Here is a 24708-nt window from a genome sequence, read left to right on the forward strand (position 1 = left end):
ACCTCTTTGGTCAGGTTTATTCCTAGGTGTTTTATTGGTTTTGATGCAATTGTAAATGGGATTGATTCCTTAGTCTCTCTTTCTGCTGCTTTATTATTGGTGTATAGAAATGCAGTAGATTTCTGTATGTTGATTTTGCATTTTACAACTTTACTGAATTTGTGCATCAGTTCCAGCAGGTTTTTGGTGGATTCTTTACCATTTTCTGTATATGGTATGATGTCATCTGCAAATAGTGTCTTCCTTGCTGATTTGGATGCCTTTTGGTTTTTTGTTGTTGTCTGAATGCTGTGGCTAGGATTTTCAGTACTATATTAAATAACAGTGGTAAGAATGGATGTCCCCATCTTGTTCTTGACCATAGAGAAAAAGCTCTCAGTTTTTCCCTCTTGAGGATGACGTTAGCTGTGGCTTTTTTCATATATGACCTTTATCATATTGAGGTATGTTTCCTCTAAACCTACTTTGTTGAGGATTTTTATCATGAATGGATGCTGTACTTTGTCAAATGCTTTTGTTGCATCTATTAAAATGATCATATGGTTCTTATCTTTCTCTTATTGATGTGGTGTATCACATTAATTGACTTGTGAATATTGAACCACCCTTGCAACCCAGGAATCAATCCCACATGAGCATGGTGAATGGTTTATTTAAACATATTTTTGGATTTGGTTTGCTAGTATTTTATTGAGAATTTTTGCATCCATGTTCATCAGGGTTATTGGCCTGTAGTTCTCTTTTTCAGTGGAATCTTTATCTGGTTTTGGTACCAGTGTAATGCTGGCCTCATAGAATGAATTTGGAAGTTTTCCTTCCTTTTCTATTTATTGGAATAATTTGAGGAGAATAGGTAGTAACTCTTCTTTAAATGTTTGGTAGAATTTGCCTATGAATACATCTGGTCCTGGACTTTTGTTTGTTGGGAGTTTTTTGATTTCTGATTCAATTTCTTTACTGGTTATCAGTCTGCTCAAGTTTTCTATTTCTTCCTGTTTCAGTTTTGGTAGTTTATATGTATCTAGAAATTTGTCTGTTTCTTCTAGGTTTTCCAGTTTGTTGGCATATAGTTTTTTATAATATTCTCTAATAATTATTTGTATTTCTGTGGTGTTGGTTATTTCTCCTCTCTCATTTATGATTTTATTTATTTGGGTCCTTTCTCTTTTCATTCTGGTAAGTCTGGCTAGAGGTTTATCAATTTAATTATTTTTTTTCAAAGAACCAGTTCATGGTTTCATTGAGCTCTTATGAAAAATATTAAATTTGGAGAAGCTTGGTGAAGCATGCATAGGAATACTTTATATTATTTTTGCCCCTTTTTTGGAAGAGTGAGATTATTTCAAAGTGAAGTTAAAAATAAAACTAAATATAATGAAATAACCCTGATTTTATACTTTCCCTTGTTTCATTTATTTTTCTTTAAATTTTGTAGTATAAAATGATCTTTTTTGGAGACTTCAGTTATGGATAGAGATAAGTAGTCAAAAGAAATGGCCAATGTATTTTTGCCAATCACACATGAGAAAATATACAATAGGTAATATAATAGTAAGTGAAATCAGTATTATGTATTATAGAACATCACTCTTAAATATCAACTTTTATTAAAGTATAACTTTAAGTTAAACATTATGAGATTTTGTTTAAAGTTACATTTTCATTTCAGTGTAGTTCTCTTTCAGATACCTTGAGAGATTATAACAAATTGCATCTTGTCTATATGTCTTTCACTTTCTCAGCCCCCTATTATTCAAGCCAGAAAACTTCTTTCATCATAGAGATGTTTTTCCCTTTGAGGATGCACTTTACTAGGGGAAATTAAGGTTGAAAATGTATAATGAAATCTAGAAAATATTAATTGAAACAAAAAAGCCAAGAAAACAAAACAGTGTCTGACACAGAGTAAACATGCAGTAAAACTTAATTAATACAGTGTTTTAACAAATATTTTAATGTTATATACCAGGTATATGGAGGTGAACACAAAATACTTACTTCCTACCCATCCCAAGATTACAGACTAGTAGGAAAATCAAATAAATGCTTCCTAGGTTATGATACAAGCCATGCAGGGAAGCAACACTTTGCTTGGAAAGGAAATATGAGAGCAAGTGGATGATAGGGATTTTACATAGCCACGATGGTAAAGAACGCCTTCGACCAAGAAGTGATGGTTAAATTGAGACCTAAAATAAAAGGAAGAGCCAGTCATTGACAATGCCACGCATTTTAGTTATTAAACAAAGCTGCTATGGTTTGAATCTAGCACGCAAGGAATCTGATGAAGCGTGAAGAAGGTGGCAAGCACCTTTCAAATCACGGGGGGAGTTTGAATTCAATTTTAAGTCAATTAAGGGAAAGCCAATTTTGAAGGCCTCTTTCTGTGTTGCAGAGAATGGGTTGGAGAGGTTTAGAATGAAGGGAAACCAATCGGAACTCAATTGTAGATGTGTTCGTAAGAGATGATGGTTTATTGGATAGTGATGATTGCAATAACAAGGGAGTATTTGTGGTAGAATCAATCGGATTTGCCAGTGGATCAGAAGGGGCCTGAGGGAAAGGGGTGATTTATAATTTTCTGGCTTAAACACTGCTGGATGATGACAGTTCCATTTATGTAGATAAGGTGGTCTACAGATCAAACAAACAGAATGTGTGGAATCAATGTTAGTAATGAAATCTTTGAAGATATTTAAAATCATCTAGTTTCAAGTGTAGTTTCAAAAGAACAGTTTCTTGTTGTTAAGTATGACAGCTTATGCTACAACCAACTAACTTTTAGCCTTTGCTCTGTGCCTGGTCTTATGCTAAATATTTTACCTGAATTGTATAACACTCCTCAACCCTGAAATATGCTCACTTTTAGTCTTAGTTTATAAATGAGGAGATTGAGATTTAGAGAGGTTAGGTGACTTTCCCATAGTCTTACAGCTAATAGGTAGCAGAGACAGAACTTGAGCCTAGATCTCTGTCTTTGGAGCCCAGTGCTGTTTCCTCCCTAAGCTTTACTGCTGTTGTTACAAAGTCCAGGTTTTTTGTATATCTCTTGCCAGATAAAACTCTGATGTCTTTCCTTTACCTGTTTCTGTGTCTTATTAAAATACCATTCAAGTCATTGAAGTGAGAATTCAGTACCTTGCTAGATTGAATCAAATCAATTAGCAATCTAGTTTAAGATTCTCTGTAATAGGGCAGTGAAGCAGATTTTGTGGTTGGGAGTGTGTGTTGTTTTCAATGTGCCAGAAGTTCCTGGTCACTAGCCCTTTGCTATCTGTAGCAAAGGTACAGAGGAGCAAAGGTACCTGTCAGAGCAAAGGTACCTATCAGAGCAAAGGTACCTGTAGGCAGGTATCCTAACAATATACTAAGATCTGTGATGTGATCTGGGTCTATTGTGCCTATTAAAATTTTCATTGTTCTTCAGAGAATTGAGTCTATGATTTAATCTCAGGATTTATCAAGTGAAAAGAAAACAATTCATTTAAAAGGTACTTCCCAGTATGAGAAATAACCATACTTCCAAATATCATTAATTAAGAGAGAACTCATTTTTTTTATACTGAAGTCAGCTACTTATGATGTACAGTAAACTGATAACATCGTTGTGTTATATGGACATGGCAGGCTTCCCTGCTTAATATTTTTAAAAGAAAATAAATACTCCATGGAAGTACTCCGGTCCTAACAAAGCGTTAGTAGATTTAATCAAGGGTTAGCAGGTATGTGTGGGTACTGGTTAATTAATGTGATTAAGTGTCTACACTGCTTTTGATTTCTCAACTAATGTTTCTTAAAACACTGAATGTGAGTTCACTGAACAACGCAAATTTATGTGGGGAGTACATGTGTTTAGGCAACCTAAGCAAATCATGAAACAGGTTTCTGTTTCGGGTCATTATCTTTAATCCGTTTCTAACATTAGAATTAACATCAATCCTCTAGACATTGATTCACCCAGCATCCATACTTTTCTATAGGTCAACTCCTGTTTGCTTCTAGGGAGGCAGAAATTTATAAAATTTAGCTCCTTTTCACAAGGAGCTAGTTCCAGCAGGCAGGCGAAATCAAAAAAATAATAATAAAATGTGATAGTTTCTTAAAAAGATTCAGTCGCAAATTATTGTGTAGACATTAATTGAAAAGAAGGGGATGTGGTTTGGCAAATAATGCCGGTGGCAGATGGAGTCTTCATAGAGAAGATGCCATTTGAGTTGGACTTTAGAGAATGAATTGGCATGTCCCTGCTAGAAAAAGGGAAGTGGGGAACAGACTGTAAAAAAGTACTAGAAGTTGTAGTTCATGGTGTCTTCAGGGCCACTGGAGGCTTGTCTGTAGGTAAAACTGAATGGTATTTAGGGGAGATGGCAGAAAATGAGGCTGGATGGGGAAACTGGTTACCTTCAGAAAAAGAAGGTTTGTGCCATTCTAAGGCATCTGAATTTCACCCCACTAATGAAGAGTCAGAGGATTTTAAAGGAAATTAGTGACTTTATCAGTCTGTGCTTTATGAAGAGAATCTGGATGCATTAGAATGATCTGGAGGAAGAGTCTCTGTTAGATGCTGTGCGGTGAACAGACACACAGTATCCGGAATTAGGAAACAGCCCAAACCCCTTGTGGTTTACACTGCATCACCCAGCCTCAACAAACTGCATTTCCCAATTGTGTATTGATCATACCAGGTCACAGAGACAGAATGAAGTAAATACAAGTCAGTTCAGCCATCCCTTATGTAAACATGCATACCTTCCCTGGAGTATCCTGGTTTGTTGTTCTAGAAGACAGTCCCAACATCACAGGTTAAATTAACATAACGACAGGACCACCCGACAATATTGATGCTTCAGAGGTCCTTCTGATTTTTAGTGAAGCATCTCAGCTTCCTCTTTCTCCTTCCCCTTTGATTCTGGAGCTCCAAATTTCCTTCCTGACATTCACTCATTTTTCCTTTGTTATGCTGCAAATATCAGACTGAACGTATGCTTCCCAGATTGATAGCAGTCTTTATTTTTTCCAGGATCCTAAAACACAGAAATGTTTTTTAGCTTCTTGAGGGAATCCTCTTTCTCATTCTTGAAGAAAGGGAATCAGTTCTACCTGATGTTCGGTATGCTTTTACTAAAGGCCAGAAGAGTTTTTAAGTCCTTGAATTGCCTATTCTTGGCCCACCCAAAGCTTCTTTGATGCTTAAGGGAGATAAACACATAATTAACATAAAAGGACAGACTCGTGCTTATTGAAAACCACCATCTGACCCTTATAATTGGCCCTTCTGGAGAACTACTGAAATGGGCCCAAATCACCCAAATGCAAACATTTGCAAAAGTTTTAACAGGTTATTGCAGCAGTTCAACGAAGCAGGATGAATACTGAGCAGCTGGCAGTGGATGGAAAGAGATAGACTTGACAGATGTCTACGGGACTGGGTAATAGATTGACTAGTATTTGTAGAAGAGGAGGGAGTAAAGGATGGTTCAGTCTTCAACTATGTAGAATATTGAGAAAAGAACAGACTTTGGGGAGAAGACATGTATACTTTGACACATATAGGTATCTTCCCAATAGATGGGTCTGTTACTAGAGTTGAACAGATGGCTCTGGAGCATGAGAGAGATGAATTAGTGTTACAGATACAAACATTTGGAGTTCATCAGCCTATAGGTATTGGTTGAAGAAACAGCAGTGGATGAATATTGCAGAAAGGACAGGTGAGAAGAGGTGAGGGTTGAAGACAAAACTTTGAGGCATGCTGACAGGTGTGAGTTAGGCAGAGAAAAGGGAGCTGATATCAACAAAGAAACAGAATAGTATCATTGAAGAACACAGTGCTAAGCAGTGCTAAATGCTGTCGAGCATTGTAGATGGGTTATTTTTTCGTGAAGAGGGAGAATTGAGAATCTTAATAAAAGAGGAAAAGGAACTTCAAGAAAGGGAGAGATTGAATATGAGAAATAGAGTTGATTTTTTGGATCAGGTTGTTTGGAACAGAAGAATCTAGAGATTGAGCACACTTTCACTGTGACAGAAAGCAAAAGGCAAGCAAGGCAGTTGGGAAAAAAGAATAGGCATCAGCATCACATAGATTTATTTGAATCTTAGTTGTGCTAATCTTTTTTGGGGGGAAATTCTATAACTTCTGTGGGTCTCAGTCTCTTTCTAAAGTAGTGATAAAGATGTCTCCTTTGCAGTGGTGATAAAGATGTTTGAGCTTTTGCAATAATGTGGGTTGAGCTTTGTGCACTTGCCTTTTCGTCCATGGGTCTCCCTGCTCTGACTACCCAGTCTTAGGTAACTTCTTCCTCTCCCTCTGGTCCTATATCTCATCACTCAGATTTATGTTCTTCAGAGCACCTATTCCCTATCTGGTATGACCTTGTCTGCATGGTTTTGGGTTTTTTTTTTTGTATTTATTGATTTTTGTCCATGTATATAGCCTATTTTACCTGTTAGAACATATTCACGATAAAGAACAGAGACTCAAACTCAGTTACTATTCTGTTTCCTGCCCCAAGGACAATAGGGCACATGGTAACTGTTCAGTAAATATCTGATAAGACTGTTAATAAAAAATAGTCCTTATTAGTCTGAGATTGGAGGTAGGAAAAGAAGAGTTGGCAAGGTGGAAGTCAGCCACCTACCCTGAGTAAAAGGAATATAGAGTATGGGATGAGAATCCAAGTAGGGATGTGTTTGGAACTTTAGCTCTACAAGAAATGAGTTGTGGATAGAGTACTATTTCTTCTCAGTTCTTTAAAAAAAATTTTTTTTGATGTTTATTTAGTTTTGAGAGAGAGAGTGTGAGCAAAGGAGGGGCAGAGAGGGAGGGAGACACAGAATCTGAAGCAGACTCCATGCTCTGAGCTGTCAGCACAGAGCCCCACGTGGGGCTTAAACTCACAAACCGTGAGACCATGACCTGAGCCGAAGTCAGATGCTTAACCCCCTGAGCCACCTAGGGTTCCCCTTCCCAGTTATTTTCAGAATATTTTTACGTCCAACCCAAATTACCCAGACTATCTTGTCATTAACCTTCAGTTTGCCTTCAGTAAACCAAGTCTCCATTTCTTTTTAAAAATCATACTTAGGTCTCATTTATTTTCTTCTGTATGAATAATATTAATGATGGCTAACAACTTTTTGTTTTTACGTTTGCAAGGGCCACCATTCTTGAGCACTGTGCATCTCTGAGCTCATTTATTCCTTTCAACAATCCTATAAGGGCAGTACTATAATTCTCCCATTTTACAGATGAGAAAACTGAAGCACAGAGACAAATAATGTGCCCAAGTTCACGTAGCTAAGATCAAACTCAGGCAGTCTGGCTGCAGAGCCCACACTCTTTTTTTTTTTTTTTTTTTTTTAGTGTTTATTTACTTTTGGGAGACAGAGAGACAGAGTGCAAGCATGGGAGGGGCAGAGAGAGAGTGAGAGGGAGACAATCTGAAGCAGGCTCCAGGCTCCACCCTGTCAGCTCAGAGCCCAATGCGGGGCTTGAACCTACAAAGTCTGGGATCATGACCTGGGCTGAAGTCAGATGCTTAACCGACTGACCCACCCAGGTGCCCCTGCAGAGCCCACACTCTTAACCACTCAGCTATACTGTCTGTCTCTCCCACCTGATCCACCCATCTGAAAGAAAAATGAGTGTTGCTTTGTTGAAGCCAGACAAAGCTGTTCATCAGCTAGTCAGACAAAGCAGGTCAGATTGTCCTGCCAGGGAAATGTCCTGGGAGAAATTGTCCTGTCCGGGAACAAACCTGGAAGGAATTTTCCTTTCAAGGAAAAGAATACTTGAGTTGATTTTACCTTTGGTTCCCTCCCCCGCCCCCACCCCCGCCACATCATTGGCAACCCCTTCTAATTTAAGGTCATCTGAAAATGGAATTAATGTTCCATTGACCCCTTCTTTCAGGTAATTTAATAAAAACTCTGGGCTCAACCCTGAACACCTCACAGAAACTCTACACACACTCTACAGATTGGTTCACATGGTAAAAGGATATTCCAATTTACATGTATTTGCATTATGTTGTGTCAAGTATGTGACTTCTTAGAATATTTATGCTTAATGCCTTTCTTACAACCCAAAAGACTGGTTATAAATTTCAGTCCTATCTTTTCTTTCCTCATTTACTTTTTCCAGTGATCTGCTCTAGCACCAATTTTCCCCAGTATTTTTTAGAATGCCAGTATGTTGATCATCAAGAAATCCTTATTTATAATAAGCTCAGAGTTCAATTCCTCATTTCTTTAAAGTCTACATGGAGGAATTTTATGAAAAGGAGGTAAAGTTATTAAGACCTCTTTCTCAGTATGGTTATACACCAGGTTCTTAAATTCAGGGAGAGCAAATCACTATTGATTATTCTAAAACTATCTGTTTTGTGCATAGGGATTGACCTGTGGTCTACAGGAAGTATAGCAATGTGGTGAAATCCACTGACTCTGGAGTCAGACTGTCTAGGTTTTCATCCTTTGCTGTGTCCGTTAACTACGTGACCTTGGGCAAGTTACTTCTCTGGGTCGCAACTTCTTTAGCAGCTTTTTTTTTTTTTAAGTTTATTTATTTTTGAGACAGAGAGAGACAGAGCATGAACGGGGGAGGGGCAGAGAGAGAGGGAGACACAGAATCGGAAGCAGGCTCCAGGCTCCGAGCCATCAGCCCAGAGCCCAACTCGGGGTTCGAACTCACAGACCGCGAGATCGTGACCTGAGCTGAAGTCGGACGCTTAACCGACTGAGCCACCCAGGCGCCCCTCTGGGTCGCAACTTCTTAGATACAAAATGAAGATACTAAGATCTCTGAAGTTGTTGCAAGGATTACTTGAATTCATATAAAGCATTTAAAGCAGTGTCTGGAATCTGGAAAGCTCTATATAATATTAGCTGTTGTTTTTGTTTGTTTTTGATGTTGCTTTTAGGAAAAAAATGCTTTCCTTGTCACTAAGAGTTGTAAAATTCTTTCTTGACAAATATTCTACTTCATCTTGACAGATTCAAGTGGTTCATTCAGTGAGATGTTTTTATTTCATTCGGTGTATAATTTATTGATTGTTAAGATTTGTGATTAATTTGTAGTCAGATTCTTGGAGTTTCTCTGTTTCGCATGTGTTTTAATAGATGACATTGAAAAAACAGTCTAAATAAAGATGTTTTCAGCATTTTTCTTTGCTTTCAAGAGTCAAATGACTCAGTGTTTTTCTTAGGCTAGAATATTCTAAAACTTGTATTTAATTTTGAGGAAGTGATTTTATTTATGTGTAAATATAGGAAAAGGCAGACATAACAACTGGTGAATAAGTACCTCCAGGTGTATGTAGCAGCCTGTACCCCCCTCAAAAATGCGCATGCTGCCATCTGCTGGAAAGAGCTTTTTTACGTTGAAACAGTTTTGAAAAAAAAAAAAAAATTAAGTGTCAAATGGTTTTTCCCAAGATTTTATTATATATATAATTTAAATCACATCTTTCATTCAATTGAGATTTCTAGAAAAAGAGTCTTGAGTCTCTTTTAGTGAAAACTAAGAAGGAGGCCGTTGTATTTCTTGTTCTTTTCACGTAGATTATGAAAATACATCCATAAATCTTCAAAATCTTTTTCAAGGATAGATGGAAGGGTGCCAAAGTTTTTCATGTTTTACTGAGAGCAGTTGTGTGCCATTTTGCTCAATTTGGACAACAGCTCTTTGAAACAGGCACAGCAAATCCAATTATAATTTGCCAGTGAGAAAACAGACTCAGAGAGCCTGAGGTCACTCAGTTTATCAGTGGCTTAGCTGGGACGGAATCCAGGTCTTTGAATATCTTATCCTTTGTTGCTGATTATTTTTTCAACTCTTATCCTATAGGTCTCTGAGTATAAAAACATTGCATCCTGTTATTAATAAGGCCTAGCAAGATGGAAAGCAGCCAAATTATTAAATACATTTTAAAGTAAATAATGTATAGGGAGCAACTTTTTTAAACTTTGAAAATCAAGATAATAAATGATATCCAATGCTTTGCGTAACACAGATACCTAATGTGTGTTAGTTTGCCATATTGAAAGAATACTCTCTGCTCTGTATACATATTATTGCCTTCTATTTGGTGATTTCTACCCATAATAATTTATGTATGTCCCGTGATAGCTTCACAAATATGTGCTAACCTAGAAGATTCCATGATCAATTTTGGTCTCTACCGGAGTACCCTGCTGTCTAATTAGCCTGGCGTAATAGTGACTTTTGTTAAATAATACTTTTCATTTGGTGAATGGTTAACTCTGACTTTTAAAAAGTGTCCTTTTACTCTAACATTTTATAATATAATATTACCATTGATAACCTAAATTTTGTCCATTATACTTTCTTGGTATTGTACTGATCTTAAAATTTCCCAAGTATGGATGAATTTACTAATTTAGGATGATTATAGGTACATTATCCTAACTGAACTATCATATGCTATTTGTCATTATCGCCACCTTTCCTTCATTTATGATCTCTGATGTGTTTCCTACATTTTATAGTTGCCGCTGCTGTGCAGGTGGCTCTGTCTCCCTCCTTCCATCATCTTTGCCCTGGAATTTTTTTTTTTTTACCTAACTACTTTTCTTTAGTTTAAAATTTTATTGTTCTCCTATTTTGTGTATTTACTAGCATTGCTTTCAGTCTTTTTTTTTTCCTTTCTTTTTACATCAAATGCATTTATATTTCAATTACATTAAGCTGAGTACATGTGAGTGAAGTCATGTTGCTAATTCAGAACAGCTGCCTTAGGAAAAGTCTCTTGGAATGTCCATGAGTCTCTGGATGAATGTGTTAGTGAGCGATATGCCTGGCTTCAGCCTTTTTACTTACATTGGCATTATAATGTTAGGAATTTTTTTTTTAATTTTTAATTTATTATTTATTTTGGAGGAAGACAGAGAGAGTGCCAGCAGGGGAGGGGCAGAGAGAGAGGAGGAGAATCTCAAGCAGGCTCCATGCTGTCAGCACAGAGCCCAGTATGGGGCTCAAACTCACAAAACTGTGAGATCATGACCTTAACTGAAATCAAGAATTGGACGTTTAACTGATGAGCCACCCAGGCACCTCAGATGTTAGGAATTTCTTATCAGATAATTAATCCAGAAGAGGAAAGGGATTCAGTCTTCAATTAGGCAGGTATGGAAGAAGAGATTGTGCCCGTCACCAAATGGTCACAAGAAATCACAGCTTTTTTGTCCAGCATTTAGTTTTTCCTTATATTGAACTGAAATCTGTCCTTCTCATAGTTTGAACTTAAGGTTTTTATTTTCTGTAGATACACAGAATAAATTGAAGCCTTTTTTCATATGGCAGATATTAAGTCTTCTTTCTAAGTTTTTCTTTTCTGTTTCCCATATTCTTCTGTTCCTTAATGTCCCTCTCTCCTTACCTCTCAAATTTTTTGAGCAATATGTTTGCATGAGTTAAATCTTTTAATTCTTGCACTAGCCCAGTGTGGTAGTATTCTTATTATGCCCATTTTATTGAGACTCAAAAAGATAGAGACCACACCACAATGAGGGGCTGAACCAAGATATCAGCCAAGACCATTAGTGTTTGGTGTTCTGCTTTTGGCCATTACATCTTCCATTCTTTATGTGACACATTTTCTAGGTTTCTTGCTTTTTATTCTTCTCTAGATATACTCATGTTTGTCAACATCTCTTTTACAAGATATCATAGATAAAATGTACTCAATACTTTAGGTACACCCTGGCCTCCAGAAGGGATAGCTTGCCCCTGAGTTACCTGCCTGCACACCTGTGCCCGGCAAGAGCACATTTTTTTTTTTTACCTTGGCTTTTCTTGAACAGGGATTAAATTGGGTCTTAGCATTCTATGTGTGTATATGCATTTGTAAAATGTATGTGTGTATATGTCAATGCATTTTTCTGTGTGAGAGGATTCTACATCTTTTCTTGTCAAACTGTACTTTGCCTTCCTTAGCATATACTAGTTTCTGTAGGTTTTTTTTTTTACCTCCATCTTAGCTGTCTTCTTTTTCGTTCCATCTGAATTTAGTAAGTATGCCTTTAGTCTATATTTAAGGCCTTCATTTTTTTAAGGTGTTCTGGCAAGTACCATTAGATTCTTGAAATATTTCAGTTGAGATATCTTAGTCTGTTTCTTGGTCAGTGTGGTAATTTGCAATTTTATGATTCATGAATTCTGTGGGATTGTTTTTAGAACATTCTATCATTCTTGAGTTGTATTTCTTTTTAAAGCCCCTTTCTATGAGATTATGGTTATCTTTTCTCTGTGGGTTTTCAATTTGCTGTGCTTACTGTCCAAGTCTCCTGGATTTCAAGTCAAATTGCAGTTAGTTTTCCACCCCTCTTTTAGTTACTGTGACAAATGTTGGGTCCCTATCCATGGGAACAGCTAACAATTTTTCTAATCTAATCAGATAACTCCACCTCTCCCATTCCTGCTAACATTTGCCAACTTAATAAGCAATCTTTTTTTCACACTTCTTTTGCACTTAATCAGAAGACACAATGATGGTTCACCTTAGATTCATATCTGCCGACAATTGACTGTGGCTTTTGCATATCAGTTAATCTCTACTGTCTTCACCTTCCTCATCTGTATAAATGTGTGTTGGACTGTGATTTTGAGGTTGCTGAGATTATGATTTTAAAGCATGCCAAATCACTTTTAGAAATGTCAGCCCAACTTTAGAAATTAAATAAAAAGGAATGACGCGACTTTGCTTTTCTGAGCTATACCCAAGGGTGATATTCATCTAATATACACTGATACAGGACCTTGGTAATTCAAATATTGAAGGACTTCTCACACTGTAGAACTTCTAAATCACCGTTGTCTCAGCTGCACACTTCAGGCTACCCACTCACTGGCCTGCAGATAAACCACCACAGCTCCTGCTCACCAGCTCCGTCTCCATGAGCTCTCCCAACCAGATTAGGACCCGTGGTGGTGACAGGAGGACCCAGACAAATGCCTGCTGTCTGATTCTCTCTACGTGGCTGTGACTCCACACAGCTAGTAGACTCTTGCCAGAGTCACCACCCACATGTGGTTGCTTTTGATGAATTGCGGGTTATAGCACATTGGACTCTCTCTAACACAACAATAGTTTAGTGAAGCCCTTTGAAGGCATAGTCTCCACGTTCATGGTACTGTGGGGTTTACAAAATCAGTAATTCACATATCGGAGAATTGTTCCAAAGCTAAAGGTAAGTAATTTCAGGGTTCAGTTTAAACCAAATTAAAAAAAAAAGTGACTTGATTCTAGTACTTGTGATTATATGGCTGGTCCCTGAAATGCTGTGCCTCTCATAATCATTGATGTGTTACCTTTCTTTTAGCAATCATCTGCTTTGTTTCTAGGTGAATGAAATTTACCATGATGAGTCCCTTGGAGTACATATGAATGTGGTCCTGGTGCGCATGATAATGCTGGGTTATGCAAAGGTAAAATGCCCTAAAATATGTAAACTGTGAATGTTAAGGACTGGGTTAGCAAACAGAAGCTTAAATTTTTGAAGCTATAGCTAACATGTGGCACTGATGTCTCACATAGACTGAGGAAGAGAAACCACCACAATGAGTACACATCTCCCAATCTGAGCAGATAATGATTTTTGTGCTGATGCCATTTGCTTTGTTCATGTGACTAATGGATTCAGATATTTTGACTTTAGGCATGGCTGTATGAGTGAAAAAAAACGGATACCATTGTCAGAAAAGAGAATTTCTTTAGTCTACTATTATCATCAAATTTGTGATTCACTTATTCATTCAGAACATCTATACTGAGTGCCTACTATGTGTCAGATGCTTGTTTCTAGGTGCCTTGAATATATCAGTGAAGAAAAATAGCAAAGATCCTTGCCCTTTCATGATTTGTTAAAAACAATTATTTTATATGTGTATTTTCCACTTAGGAAAGTGAAGTATACAGTGGATATGCATTTAGAAGAGCTGTAATACTTTTGCAAACAAAAAATTAGGTCAAAGTGTACACAGTAGGAATTTCATGTAATGTAACTAACTTCAGCTGGCTTTAAAATGGCAGTAGATGTGCCTGTGCTTGGAAATAATGAAATGGATGACCATAGTTTCTCCCTCTGAGAAAGGGACTGACTTGGCACTTTTCTTGATGTTTTAAAATCACATTCCCACTCCCATACTTAATCCTCCTGATTATGAAATACTAATGAAATTATGCATTTAGCAAACAGGAAAAATCCATGTGTTTGCATTTCATTATGTATTTAACACCCACTTATCATTTTCTGATGAGAGGGTGTCACTGATGTTTACTTTATTCCATAAACCTGACCTACTTTGTGTCACTAACACTGAATACAAGTCAACTCCAGCTGGAGATGTTAACAGCCTTCGATTGGTTGTTATAGGATTTACGTGGAGAAGTATGTGATCAGCATATAATAAACCAAGCTAATTTTATTCAGAATGTAAACATGGATAATAACATTTGCTGAAATGTAACAAAACTCTTAACTTGTTGGCCAACTAAGGACTAATTTGGGTTCCAAATTCAATTTCTTAGTCCATCAGAACTACTCTGGAAAGTATGGACACTTGGTTCTTGAAGGATGGGCCCTTTTCCTTCTGAGCTTTTAACTCCTGATCATAATATGGTGGTAGCAATGTTCCAAGCAATGTCAGTCCATCTCTTGGAACTGCGAGATAAGAGTACATCCCTCTTCATTGCTGTGAGGTTAAGAAAAGTGTTGTTGCTTTTTTCAGTGTAAGGTTTATATAATTTGACCTCTTTCCAAAATGAAGGTTTAACCAGCTTTGCCAGCTCATTGAAGAACCTGTGTTCTTCACATATGTTGATCAGTTCTGGACCAATAAAAATAAAAATAAAAAAGTTAATGAAAGACTGTTTACTTTAACAGCTCTGGATAAAAGTCTTATGCCAGGATCTTTAACCCTTTTTTTGTTGTTGTTCTTAATATCTATAAAACTAAGAAATCTGAGCTGAATTAGGTAATAGACCACTAAAATTCTTACCCCAACGATTAATATTGAGTTGCCCCATGATAGCAAATGTCAGCATTACATGTTCCCATAAAAGTGTCATTCACCTTTCACACAGGTAACACTAATCATCTTTAAGATATCCTTCATGGGCATTTAGAATTCCCAAATATAAGATATATACATAGGCACTAGATAATGTTATTGAACATCCTTAAATATTGCACTCCCAAATGTTGACTTCAGAGAAAATTATGATAGGAAGACTTTGGGAAAGTTTTGTGCACTTCTTCAACACACTGTTTCCTCTTAGTCCATCAGCCTAATAGAAAGGGGAAACCCATCCAGAAGCTTGGAGAACGTGTGTCGCTGGGCTTGCCAACAACAAAAATCTGATCCCAACCACTCTGAACACCATGATCATGCAATTTTCTTAACCAGGCAAGACTTTGGACCTGCTGGAATGCAAGGTATTTCTATTAATATGCAGAAGAAAAACTTAAGGGCATGACTTTTCAAAAATAATCCTAAATCAAAGAATCCGTTCAAATGTTCCAATCCCTACCATCACTTTCCATCATGCATCAGCCAAGCATACACTTTCTTTCTATTGCTTCCAGTGACTTCTGTGGAATTCACAATGTTAAATGCCACTTAAATGCTATAATAAATTATACTTGCCTTTAAAATAATGATTATGCATTCAGGATATGGAGGGGACGCTGTAAAATGCAGTGTGATTTCCACTAACTCTTTGGAAAGGGAAAGGAGATACCATGAGAAATGATTGCTGCCAAGGAACTTTCTTCCAAAGTCAGCTTACATTTATCTAATAAATTCTGATGTAGACTTTGGAAAAAAAGTAGACTGATGAGTTTCTTTTCAACGTTGATGGAATTTCTGGCTCCCTTCATCAGTACCATCATGGGAAGGACCATTCACTAAAACAGAAAGACAGGGCTTTGTTGGTGGGAGGAACAGAATGGTAACTCCAGGCAGTTCCTTCCCTTAGGAAAGGAGAAAACGCAGACCCAATGAATCTTTTTAGAGACCATTACCTGTGTGTGGCTTTCCCAAGAGAACGTGGCACAACACTAGCAGTGAAATAATACTGCCTCTGTTTCCTGAAAAGCCTTTTTTTTTTCTAGGCGAAGGTCCAGTAGTAGTGTTTAATGGGTTTTCTCATAAAATGAAAATAAAAGTAATTGTTATTCTCTACAGGATATGCTCCAGTCACCGGCATGTGTCATCCAGTGAGAAGTTGTACCCTGAATCATGAGGATGGTTTTTCATCTGCTTTTGTAGTAGCCCATGAGACTGGCCATGTGTAAGTCACTGTTGACAGCTATAAAGCAAAAAAAAAAAAAAAGTCTTTTCTTTCCTGCTTCTCTCAGTATTGTTCACACTTTGGGCCAAGTACATGCCAGCCTGCAACTCTCATTCCTTGCCAAGTGTGAGGAGCTCAAAACAGGGAAGAGGTCATGTACTGAAACTAAGTAAGTGGCTCTGGCTTGCAGAGATACCCCTGTGCTTTACATAGCTATAGAATAAGAGAGACATTTCTGTCAGATGGTTCTCTATTTTGCAGTTTCTTTGACTTTTCCACAAAACCCACGTTAATTTCTAGAATGTGTATTTCCCTCAAATGATTTTCAAGAGTGAAATCAAGCAAAACCAATGGCCCCTCTGATTCTTACCAGGGAGGTCTCCCTTTTGTTCTAGGCTGGGAATGGAGCACGATGGCCAAGGCAACAGGTGTGGTGATGAGACTGCTATGGGGAGTGTCATGGCCCCCTTGGTGCAAGCAGCATTTCATCGTTACCACTGGTCCCGGTGCAGTGGCCAAGAACTGAAGAGATACATCCAGTATGTCCCCTTCTGCATGTCGTGAGAGAGCATTTACATCACAGCATAACACAGACATGAAGCTGACTTTTAGGACCTTGGTCATAACCAAACTCCCAGTGAATGAAAGCTGTTGCTCATAATAAACATTTTCTTATGACTCAGAGCTTTTGGCACAATGATGCCATAATGTAATCACAATATTTTAAACCATAAGCGTAGAATTTAAGTGAATTTTTAACTGTGGTTTCCCTTTAGTAAGTTCCTTATAGCATCTTTGACTTACGGTCAAACTTGAGTTGAGGACAGGGAGAGGATGGCCATGTGAGGCCTGCATAATGTGTCACTATGATGCTGATATAGCATCAGTGCCAGGATCTGCACCACCACACCATGTGGGGACTCAGCTGGAGACATGTATAAGGCTGTCAAAATTCTACTGTCTTCCTGAGTCATGCCTGGCTTATTATTTCTGGGATGAATAAGGATGATGGGTCTTTTTCTAAATGGAACTTAAACCCAAAACCTTAAAACGTATGCCTTTGTGATCTTGCTATATGATGTGATGGAATTCTAGAGAATGTAACCTAAGAATACTTTTTCATTAGGATGTGATAAAAAAAAAATGAACACTTTACTACTTGAAATATTTTCCTTTCTACAGTTCCTATGACTGTCTCCTTGATGACCCTTTTGAACATGATTGGCCCAAACTCCCAGAACTTCCTGGAATCAATTACTCTATGGATGAACAATGTCGTTTTGACTTTGGGGTTGGTTATAAAATGTGCACTGCGGTATGTTACTCAAAGTCCATTGAGATTTTACATCTTGAAATCTATTTGCGTGGCTCCTGTTTGGTGAGCTTCACAGACTCACGGTGCAAGTATAAGGTTATCTATCAATGATTGTGTGTTTGCTGTGTCACTACGTGCTGAAGCTAAGTACTATATTATTTAATCCTTGTGAATTATTATTTAATCCTTGTGACAGACTAGATGGGAGCCTGGGAACTGGCAACCAGTTTTATTTTACGGATGAAAAAGCCAAGACTTGAGAGAGATTAAACAGTTTGCTTAAATCACACATCTGGTCAATAGGGGAGCCAGGCATTGAAACTAAGATTGTCAGGCCATGAAACTTTATGCTCTATTTCTCCCTTGGTTTTTGTGACCTTCAGAAATGACTTCTAAGCCTTTGATAGGTTGCTTTTCATTAGTTTGTTGGCCAGAATTTCATACCACTCTGACCAGATGGAAGAGTTGTGCTCGTGTATTCTCTCTCACATGACAGTCATGTGGTATAGTATGAAGGTCAGGAGCAATAGTGTGAAGGTAACGAGCGTGTGTTTCATACTCAGATGAGGTGGGTTGTCAGAATCTGGATCTCACTAGATATATAACTTTGAGAACTTTAGTCATTCTCTCTGACTTAGTTTCCTCAGGTGTAAAATGTGTATAACGATAGTATTTATCTCATGGAATTTGGCACCAGGATTAAATTTGATAGTATAATTAAAGTCCTTAGCACAATGCAGGCACATAGTAAATGGAGTTCAGTAAAGCCAGTTTTCCATGTAGCTATGCAGATTAGAGGTATGTTTCACTAAATTTCTATAATGCGTTTTAGTAGTTTATTAAAAAAAGGAGGGAGAAGGGAGAAAGGAAGGGCTTTTTATATGTTGGAGCAAGCTTTATGTGTTAGAGAAAGAAAAATAAATATTTCATGGCACTGAAAAGAAGTTGATCTTCTGTTTGAAATCTTCCATATGGAGATATCTACAGCCATTTGGTCTGTCTGTAAGGTGCACATTGTCAGCCCGTTACTACTTACATTAATGCTTTAGATCTGAGAATTCTAAAGTTTGGCTCAATATTATGGAAAAGTACAATTTCTGCATTTAAGTAATAGGAATTAGAACAACAACAACAACAAGAACCCAGGTCCGAAATGAGTGCTAATTTAAAAACAACAACAAAAAAAGACTATGACCGTAGGCTATGTGTGGGTAATTAGTGGTATAAGCAATGAATATGTAGATAAACTGGTGTTTTGATTTTTTTTTTAATCTAGAGAATGGTAAGATGTTTCCAGTTACAAAGAGATCAGATAAGTAAAGAGCACAGACAAATATTTGGACATTGTAATGTCGTGTTTTAGGAAGATAAAAAAAAACATTCTCAGGAATAAGAATACTAATATGCTGATCTGACTGTTACTTTCTCACTTATAACCATAACTACAGCCTTACCTTGTAACTCATATTCTCAGCCATGGATTGTTTTCAGGATTAAATATGTGGAAAGTACGTTATAAACTATATGGATATATTGTGGTATTTTGTAACACTCAGAAAACTTGATCTCACATAGCAAGCCTTACAAATATTTTCTGCTTTGAGCCAGATCATTATGACGGGTATTTTTATTGTTTATACCTGACTAGCTCATACTTACAGGGCTAAGGAGAGCTATAAAATGATCATAATAAGTTTTTATATTTAAAATGGTCATAATGTTTACAAATTCTTTAAAGTTCCAGTGTTGTCTATTTGAAAACCATAAAAAAAATAGTATGCAGAAATGTTAAAGTGAACCAGAGAATCCCAGACAAATCATTGCTTGTCATTAATATTTTAGAATAGCAGAATGAAAGTATTCTTTCCTTGAAATTCTTAGGCAGTACTTTTTTCTTAACATGCTACAACTATGACTATTAATTTGAAATGAAAATATCCAAGAAACATGAAGAAACTGTATAGAAGATATGGTTGGACATACATTGGTATGACATGCCATCTGTCGGTCTCTGAGATCTTGATTCTCTCTCTTCCAGTTCCGAACATTTGACCCATGTAAACAGCTGTGGTGTAGCCATCCTGACAATCCCTACTTTTGTAAGACAAAAAAAGGACCCCCACTTGATGGGACTGAATGTGCTGCTGGAAAAGTGAGTGTATCTATTTATGCAATAAAGATTTAAGATATGTTTCACAATAATCATCTTTAGAAACCTAGAAAATTATGACCATGGCTGTAGTCCTTTGTGTGCAAGACATGGTGTATGGGGTTTCATTACGATCATGTACAAACATTGTTTCCTAGGGCTGTTATAACAAATTACCCCAAACTTGGGTGCTAAAAACAACAGAAATGTTATTTTCTAATAGTTCTAGAAGCCAGAAGTCCAAAATCTATTTCATTGGTCAAAAAAATGTGTGGACAGGACCGTACTCTCCAGAGGCTCTAGGGGAGGATCTGTTCTCACATCTTCCCGCTTCTGGTGGCCGCCTGCATCCCTTGACTTGTGGCTGCAGCATTTCAATCTCTGCTTCCATGGCCACATCATCTCCTTCTCTTCTGTGTGCAAATTTCCCTCTGCCCCTGTCTTATAAGGGTACATGTACTGTGCTAGCATTTAGGGCCCACCTGGATAATCCAGGATAATCTCTCCATCTCAGAATCCTTAACCAAATCACATCTGCAAAGACCATTTACCAAATAAGGTAACATTTACGAATTTCAAGGAATAGCATCAGACACCTTTGAGACTGCTCTTCAGCTACTGCTGATAGAATAGGAAACAGCAGCTCAGCAGAATATCTGTGCCCCTGCTAATGGGATTTGATTTACTTGCTGGCGTCTCACTCCTTGTGAAAGTTGTCCAGAAATAAAGTCATGTGAATTTATACAAAAGATTTGGCCTTGTTCCTTGGGGAAAGATGCCCAGAGGTTTTAAATCTCACATTGTGTAGTCAAGATCGAATGCTCAGAAACTGGCCAGGGGCCAAGCTACGCTACTCATAAGGGGAAAGATCACCAAACCCAAAACAAAGGCATGTTAAGAACTCAAACTGAAGAGCCTTGACTAGTTTGGAAATAAGATATTGTAGACAGGACCAAAAGCTGGCAAGGAAGATTTACATAGCTTTGAGTTCTTTTAAAGCCCTTTAAGCTGTAGTCCAAATATGTATGAACTATATTTGCTATGAGAATTACAATAATAATAATAATAATAATAATAATAATAAGATCTGCCATTATTGGTGTTTAACCTTTGTTAGGTACCATGCTAAACACATTATGTTTGGAAAAATTCAGTGTTACAGACTTTTGACTAAAAAAACAAGAGCAATAATGAATTAATTAATTCATTTTTGCTTTATGAAAAATATATCCTGTACATCAACTCTGAACATCCAACTTCTCTAAATATATTTGTGTTATATTTAAACTTAACCAAATTTGAGTTTTAAGAGACATTTTCATTGTATATAGGATAAAAAAGCAAGTCAAAATGTTGAAAGGAAAAGAATACCGGCTGAACACCTGCTATGTGCTGGGTACTATAAGCGAGGTACCTCTATAGTATCAAGGTTCACTGGTTCCCACTTAATTATTTCTTGGTCAGATGTTCTTATCCTCCTCATGATCCTTTCTGGGCCACGATAGTCCTCATCTAAAACGTAAAGATAAAATAAATGACCTATCTCTTAGAATCATTGTGAATGAAAAGTTTGAAACATATTTAAGTGTTTTGAGTACTATATATGCTTTAGATATGTTATGTTATTTAATTCCAAAGTTAAGGCATATATTTTTCTGTTATTATTGTAAAGGGGTGCATATGACCCTTAAAAAGCCTAAAATTACAGCTAACGAAGGATGAAGGGTAGAATAGTACCCACTATGCAAGTTGGGTCCTCAGATCATTCTTACTGGTTATGTTTGATGCTCATTGTAAATGTATCATTTAAAAACTTGTCTGGGGGCGCCTGGGTGGCGCAGTCGGTTAAGCGTCCGACTTCAGCCAGGTCACGATCTCGCGGTCCGTGAGTTCGAGCCCCGCGTCAGGCTCTGGGCTGATGGCTCGGAGCCTGGAGCCTGTTTCCGATTCTGTGTCTCCCTCTCTCTCTGCCCCTCCCCCGTTCATGCTCTGTCTCTCTGTCCCAAAAATAAATAAACGTTGAAAAAAAAAAAAAAATTAAAAAAAAAAAAAAAACTTGTCTGAGTAAATGTTATTTTTTTATTTTATACTTAAAAATGCAAGCCTAAATTATCCTGTATAGGGCACCTTATTGATATAATTGCACTGGGTTCATTTTTAAATGCATTTTTACCTGGTGGGCGGGGGAAGAAGTGAAGGCCTTTAACTGGTGGCCCTTGTATAAGAACTTCAGCTTTAGCATATGTGTGATTTTCATAATTGCCTTTTGTCATTTTCCCAAGTGGTGCTATAAGGGTCATTGCATGTGGAAGAATGCCAATCAACAAAAACAAGATGGCAATTGGGGATCATGGACCAAATTTGGTTCCTGTTCCCGGACGTGCGGAACTGGGGTCCGTTTCAGAACACGCCAGTGTAACAATCCCGCGTGAGTATAACTGCTGTAATTTCGAGTTGTTTTTGGCTAGACCAGAAAATGCTTCCATATTGTGTTGTTAATATTTTCTTTAATTAAATACATGTGAAGTACACAACATGAAAACCAAGGGTTTAAGTGTCTGTTTTGGGCAAATCTCCATTCATCAATCTTGTGAAGAGTAGTCAATAGTGAAGATGAAAGGCTGGAGTGAAGATTAGAGGTTTTTGAAGCAGTTGCTCTTTAGAAATCTTCAGGAACGAGGCAGAGAGAGCCTGGGCACTGAGGCTGTCTGCAGGAAGCATGTCAGCGTGGGGAGTAGTTCCAGACAGGGGCTCCCACACTCTGGGGTTAGGAGAGCAACACATCTGAACAGGGCAACAGAAAGACCTTGAAGGAACACCAAGGAACTGTTGGGGAAACAGCTATCCATTCGCTCCCTCAAAGTAACTATATTGGATCCTTCCTTCCTGCATGCTCAGCAGATCCTTAGGACATTCTTTCTGGTCTAGGGTTTACCATTTTATAAAGAAGATCAAATGTGGCATACCTGTCTTCACAGAAGGGATGGCAGAAGTATTAGTGGAAGTCACCAAAACAATAAAAATTGTAAGAACAGCTAAGGTTCAAAGCGAGCCATGCTTCTTTCTAAGTATATTAAATATGTGGACTTATTCAGTCCTCTCCATTTTCCCCTAAGAAAGATGGGATTATTTTTTGCATTTGCCATATGAGAAAACGAAGGCCTACAGCTGTGATCAGATTTCTTTGGGTTATATCTATGTGTTTTATGCATGGCAGAAAATCTATTTCCCTCAGACCATAGATACATATGTTTTTATATTTCTTTATATACTTTCACCATACACATACATCCAAAACAGACTGTTTGAAAAGCTGATTTAAGTCAAGTTTTTGGTCCCCATCTTCCCTCCCTGTACCTGACACACACATGTACTGGGAGAGGATGGCGTTTTCAGAAAGGGACTGAAATCAGGAAGTAGGAGTTCATTCACTTTGTGCCTACAGCTCCGAAACTCTGGCCTCCTGCCTTCAGGCACTGAGTCTGCGAGCTTCCACTGCTGGAGCAGAGCCAAAGGGCATTTTCCAGTGCTGTCTTTTTTCTGTAGGCCCATCAATGGCGGTCAGGACTGTCCTGGTGTTAACTTCGAGTACCAGCTTTGTAATACAGAAGAGTGCCAGAAGCACTTCGAGGACTTCAGAGGACAGCAGTGCCAACAGCGGAACTCCCACTTTGAATACCACAACACCAAGCACCACTGGCTGCCCTACGAACATCCTGACTGTGAGTGGAGTGGACCTTCTCTCTCTTTCCCACTGTGTGGATGGGAACTTCAGAAGTTAAGCCTTGCCCACACCAATCCCTTGGACTCCTGGCACCTGGTTGGTAACTTAGAAAACTTGGTGTTTATAGGGGTAAGTCCTGCTGGGTTTTGAAGAGGAAGGCTTTCTTTAGAGAGGTGAGAATTGCGAGCTAGTTCCTGGCCAAGAGCATTCCCACCATGGCTACTGAAGAGACCAGTGGAAAGCAACCCCTAGGAGACATGTTGAGTTTCCTCCTTTGACTGAAGTGCCTCTACGAGGAAATGCTCTGGACTAGTGTGATCTTTCCTTGCTGAATAACTAGAAAAAGAATACAGTTCTTTTACAAGTGAGTGAGCACCAAGAAATAGATCATTACTTAAGAACAAAAGCCAATTTATATAACCTTTTACTTTTTTTTTTTTTAATTTAAAAAAAATTTTTTTTTTCAACGTTTATTTATTTTTGGGACAGAGAGAGACAGAGCATGAATGGGGGAGGGGCAGAGAGAGAGGGAGACACAGAATTGGAAACAGGCTCCAGGCTCCGAGCCATCAGCCCAGAGCCCGACGCGGGGCTCGAACTCACGGACCGCGAGATCGTGACCTGGCTGAAGTCGGACGCTTAACCGACTGCGCCACCCAGGCGCCCCTAACCTTTTACTTTTGTACTGTATACTAGTTATGAGAAAATGAACTTAGAAACTCCCTTTCATGGTATCTAGGTGGCTCAGTCAGTTAAATGTCTGGCTCTTGATGTCGACTCAGGTCATGATCTCACCGTGGTGGGATCGAGCCCCTCATTGGGCTCTGCACCGATAGCGTGAAGCCTGCTTGGGACTCTCTCTCTCCCTCTCTCTCTCTGCCCCTCCCCACTTCTGTTCTCTCTCTCTCTCTTTCTCTCTCAAAATAAATATATAAACTTAAAATTTTTTTTTTAATTTCCTTTTAATTGTTTACTTCTTACCATGAATTTTTGGTTAAATAATGTTCAAATGGGAACAAACATCTTGCCACACTTCATATTTGGATGGATAAAAGAAAAATAGTTACATGATAACCATGTGATATAATACACTGCCAAGTTCAGTTTATAAGCTGTTTTATGGGAAAGATGCATCCACATAGGAATTCAGAGTTGCGATGCATTAAGAAGATGCATTCTTTTTTATTTCGATGAAATGAGTCAC

General features: G+C 37.9%; 1 protein-coding gene across 1 annotated transcript in view; it reads left to right on the forward strand.

Annotated features, from left to right (window-relative positions):
• LOC125164680 (A disintegrin and metalloproteinase with thrombospondin motifs 3) overlaps nt 1–24708 on the forward strand; it is a 215560-nt gene that overhangs the window by 158427 nt on the left and 32425 nt on the right. The window contains exons 4-11 of the mRNA XM_047857529.1: nt 13367–13450; nt 15303–15459; nt 16211–16316; nt 16712–16855; nt 17499–17631; nt 19670–19783; nt 22063–22208; nt 23327–23502. Of these exons, the coding sequence (XP_047713485.1) occupies nt 13367–13450; nt 15303–15459; nt 16211–16316; nt 16712–16855; nt 17499–17631; nt 19670–19783; nt 22063–22208; nt 23327–23502 (1060 nt within the window). The remainder of the gene's footprint in view (nt 1–13366; nt 13451–15302; nt 15460–16210; nt 16317–16711; nt 16856–17498; nt 17632–19669; nt 19784–22062; nt 22209–23326; nt 23503–24708) is intronic.

This window comes from Prionailurus viverrinus, chromosome B1 (genome assembly GCF_022837055.1).
Source record: "Prionailurus viverrinus isolate Anna chromosome B1, UM_Priviv_1.0, whole genome shotgun sequence".
In the NCBI taxonomy this organism is placed as follows: domain Eukaryota; kingdom Metazoa; phylum Chordata; class Mammalia; order Carnivora; family Felidae; genus Prionailurus; species Prionailurus viverrinus.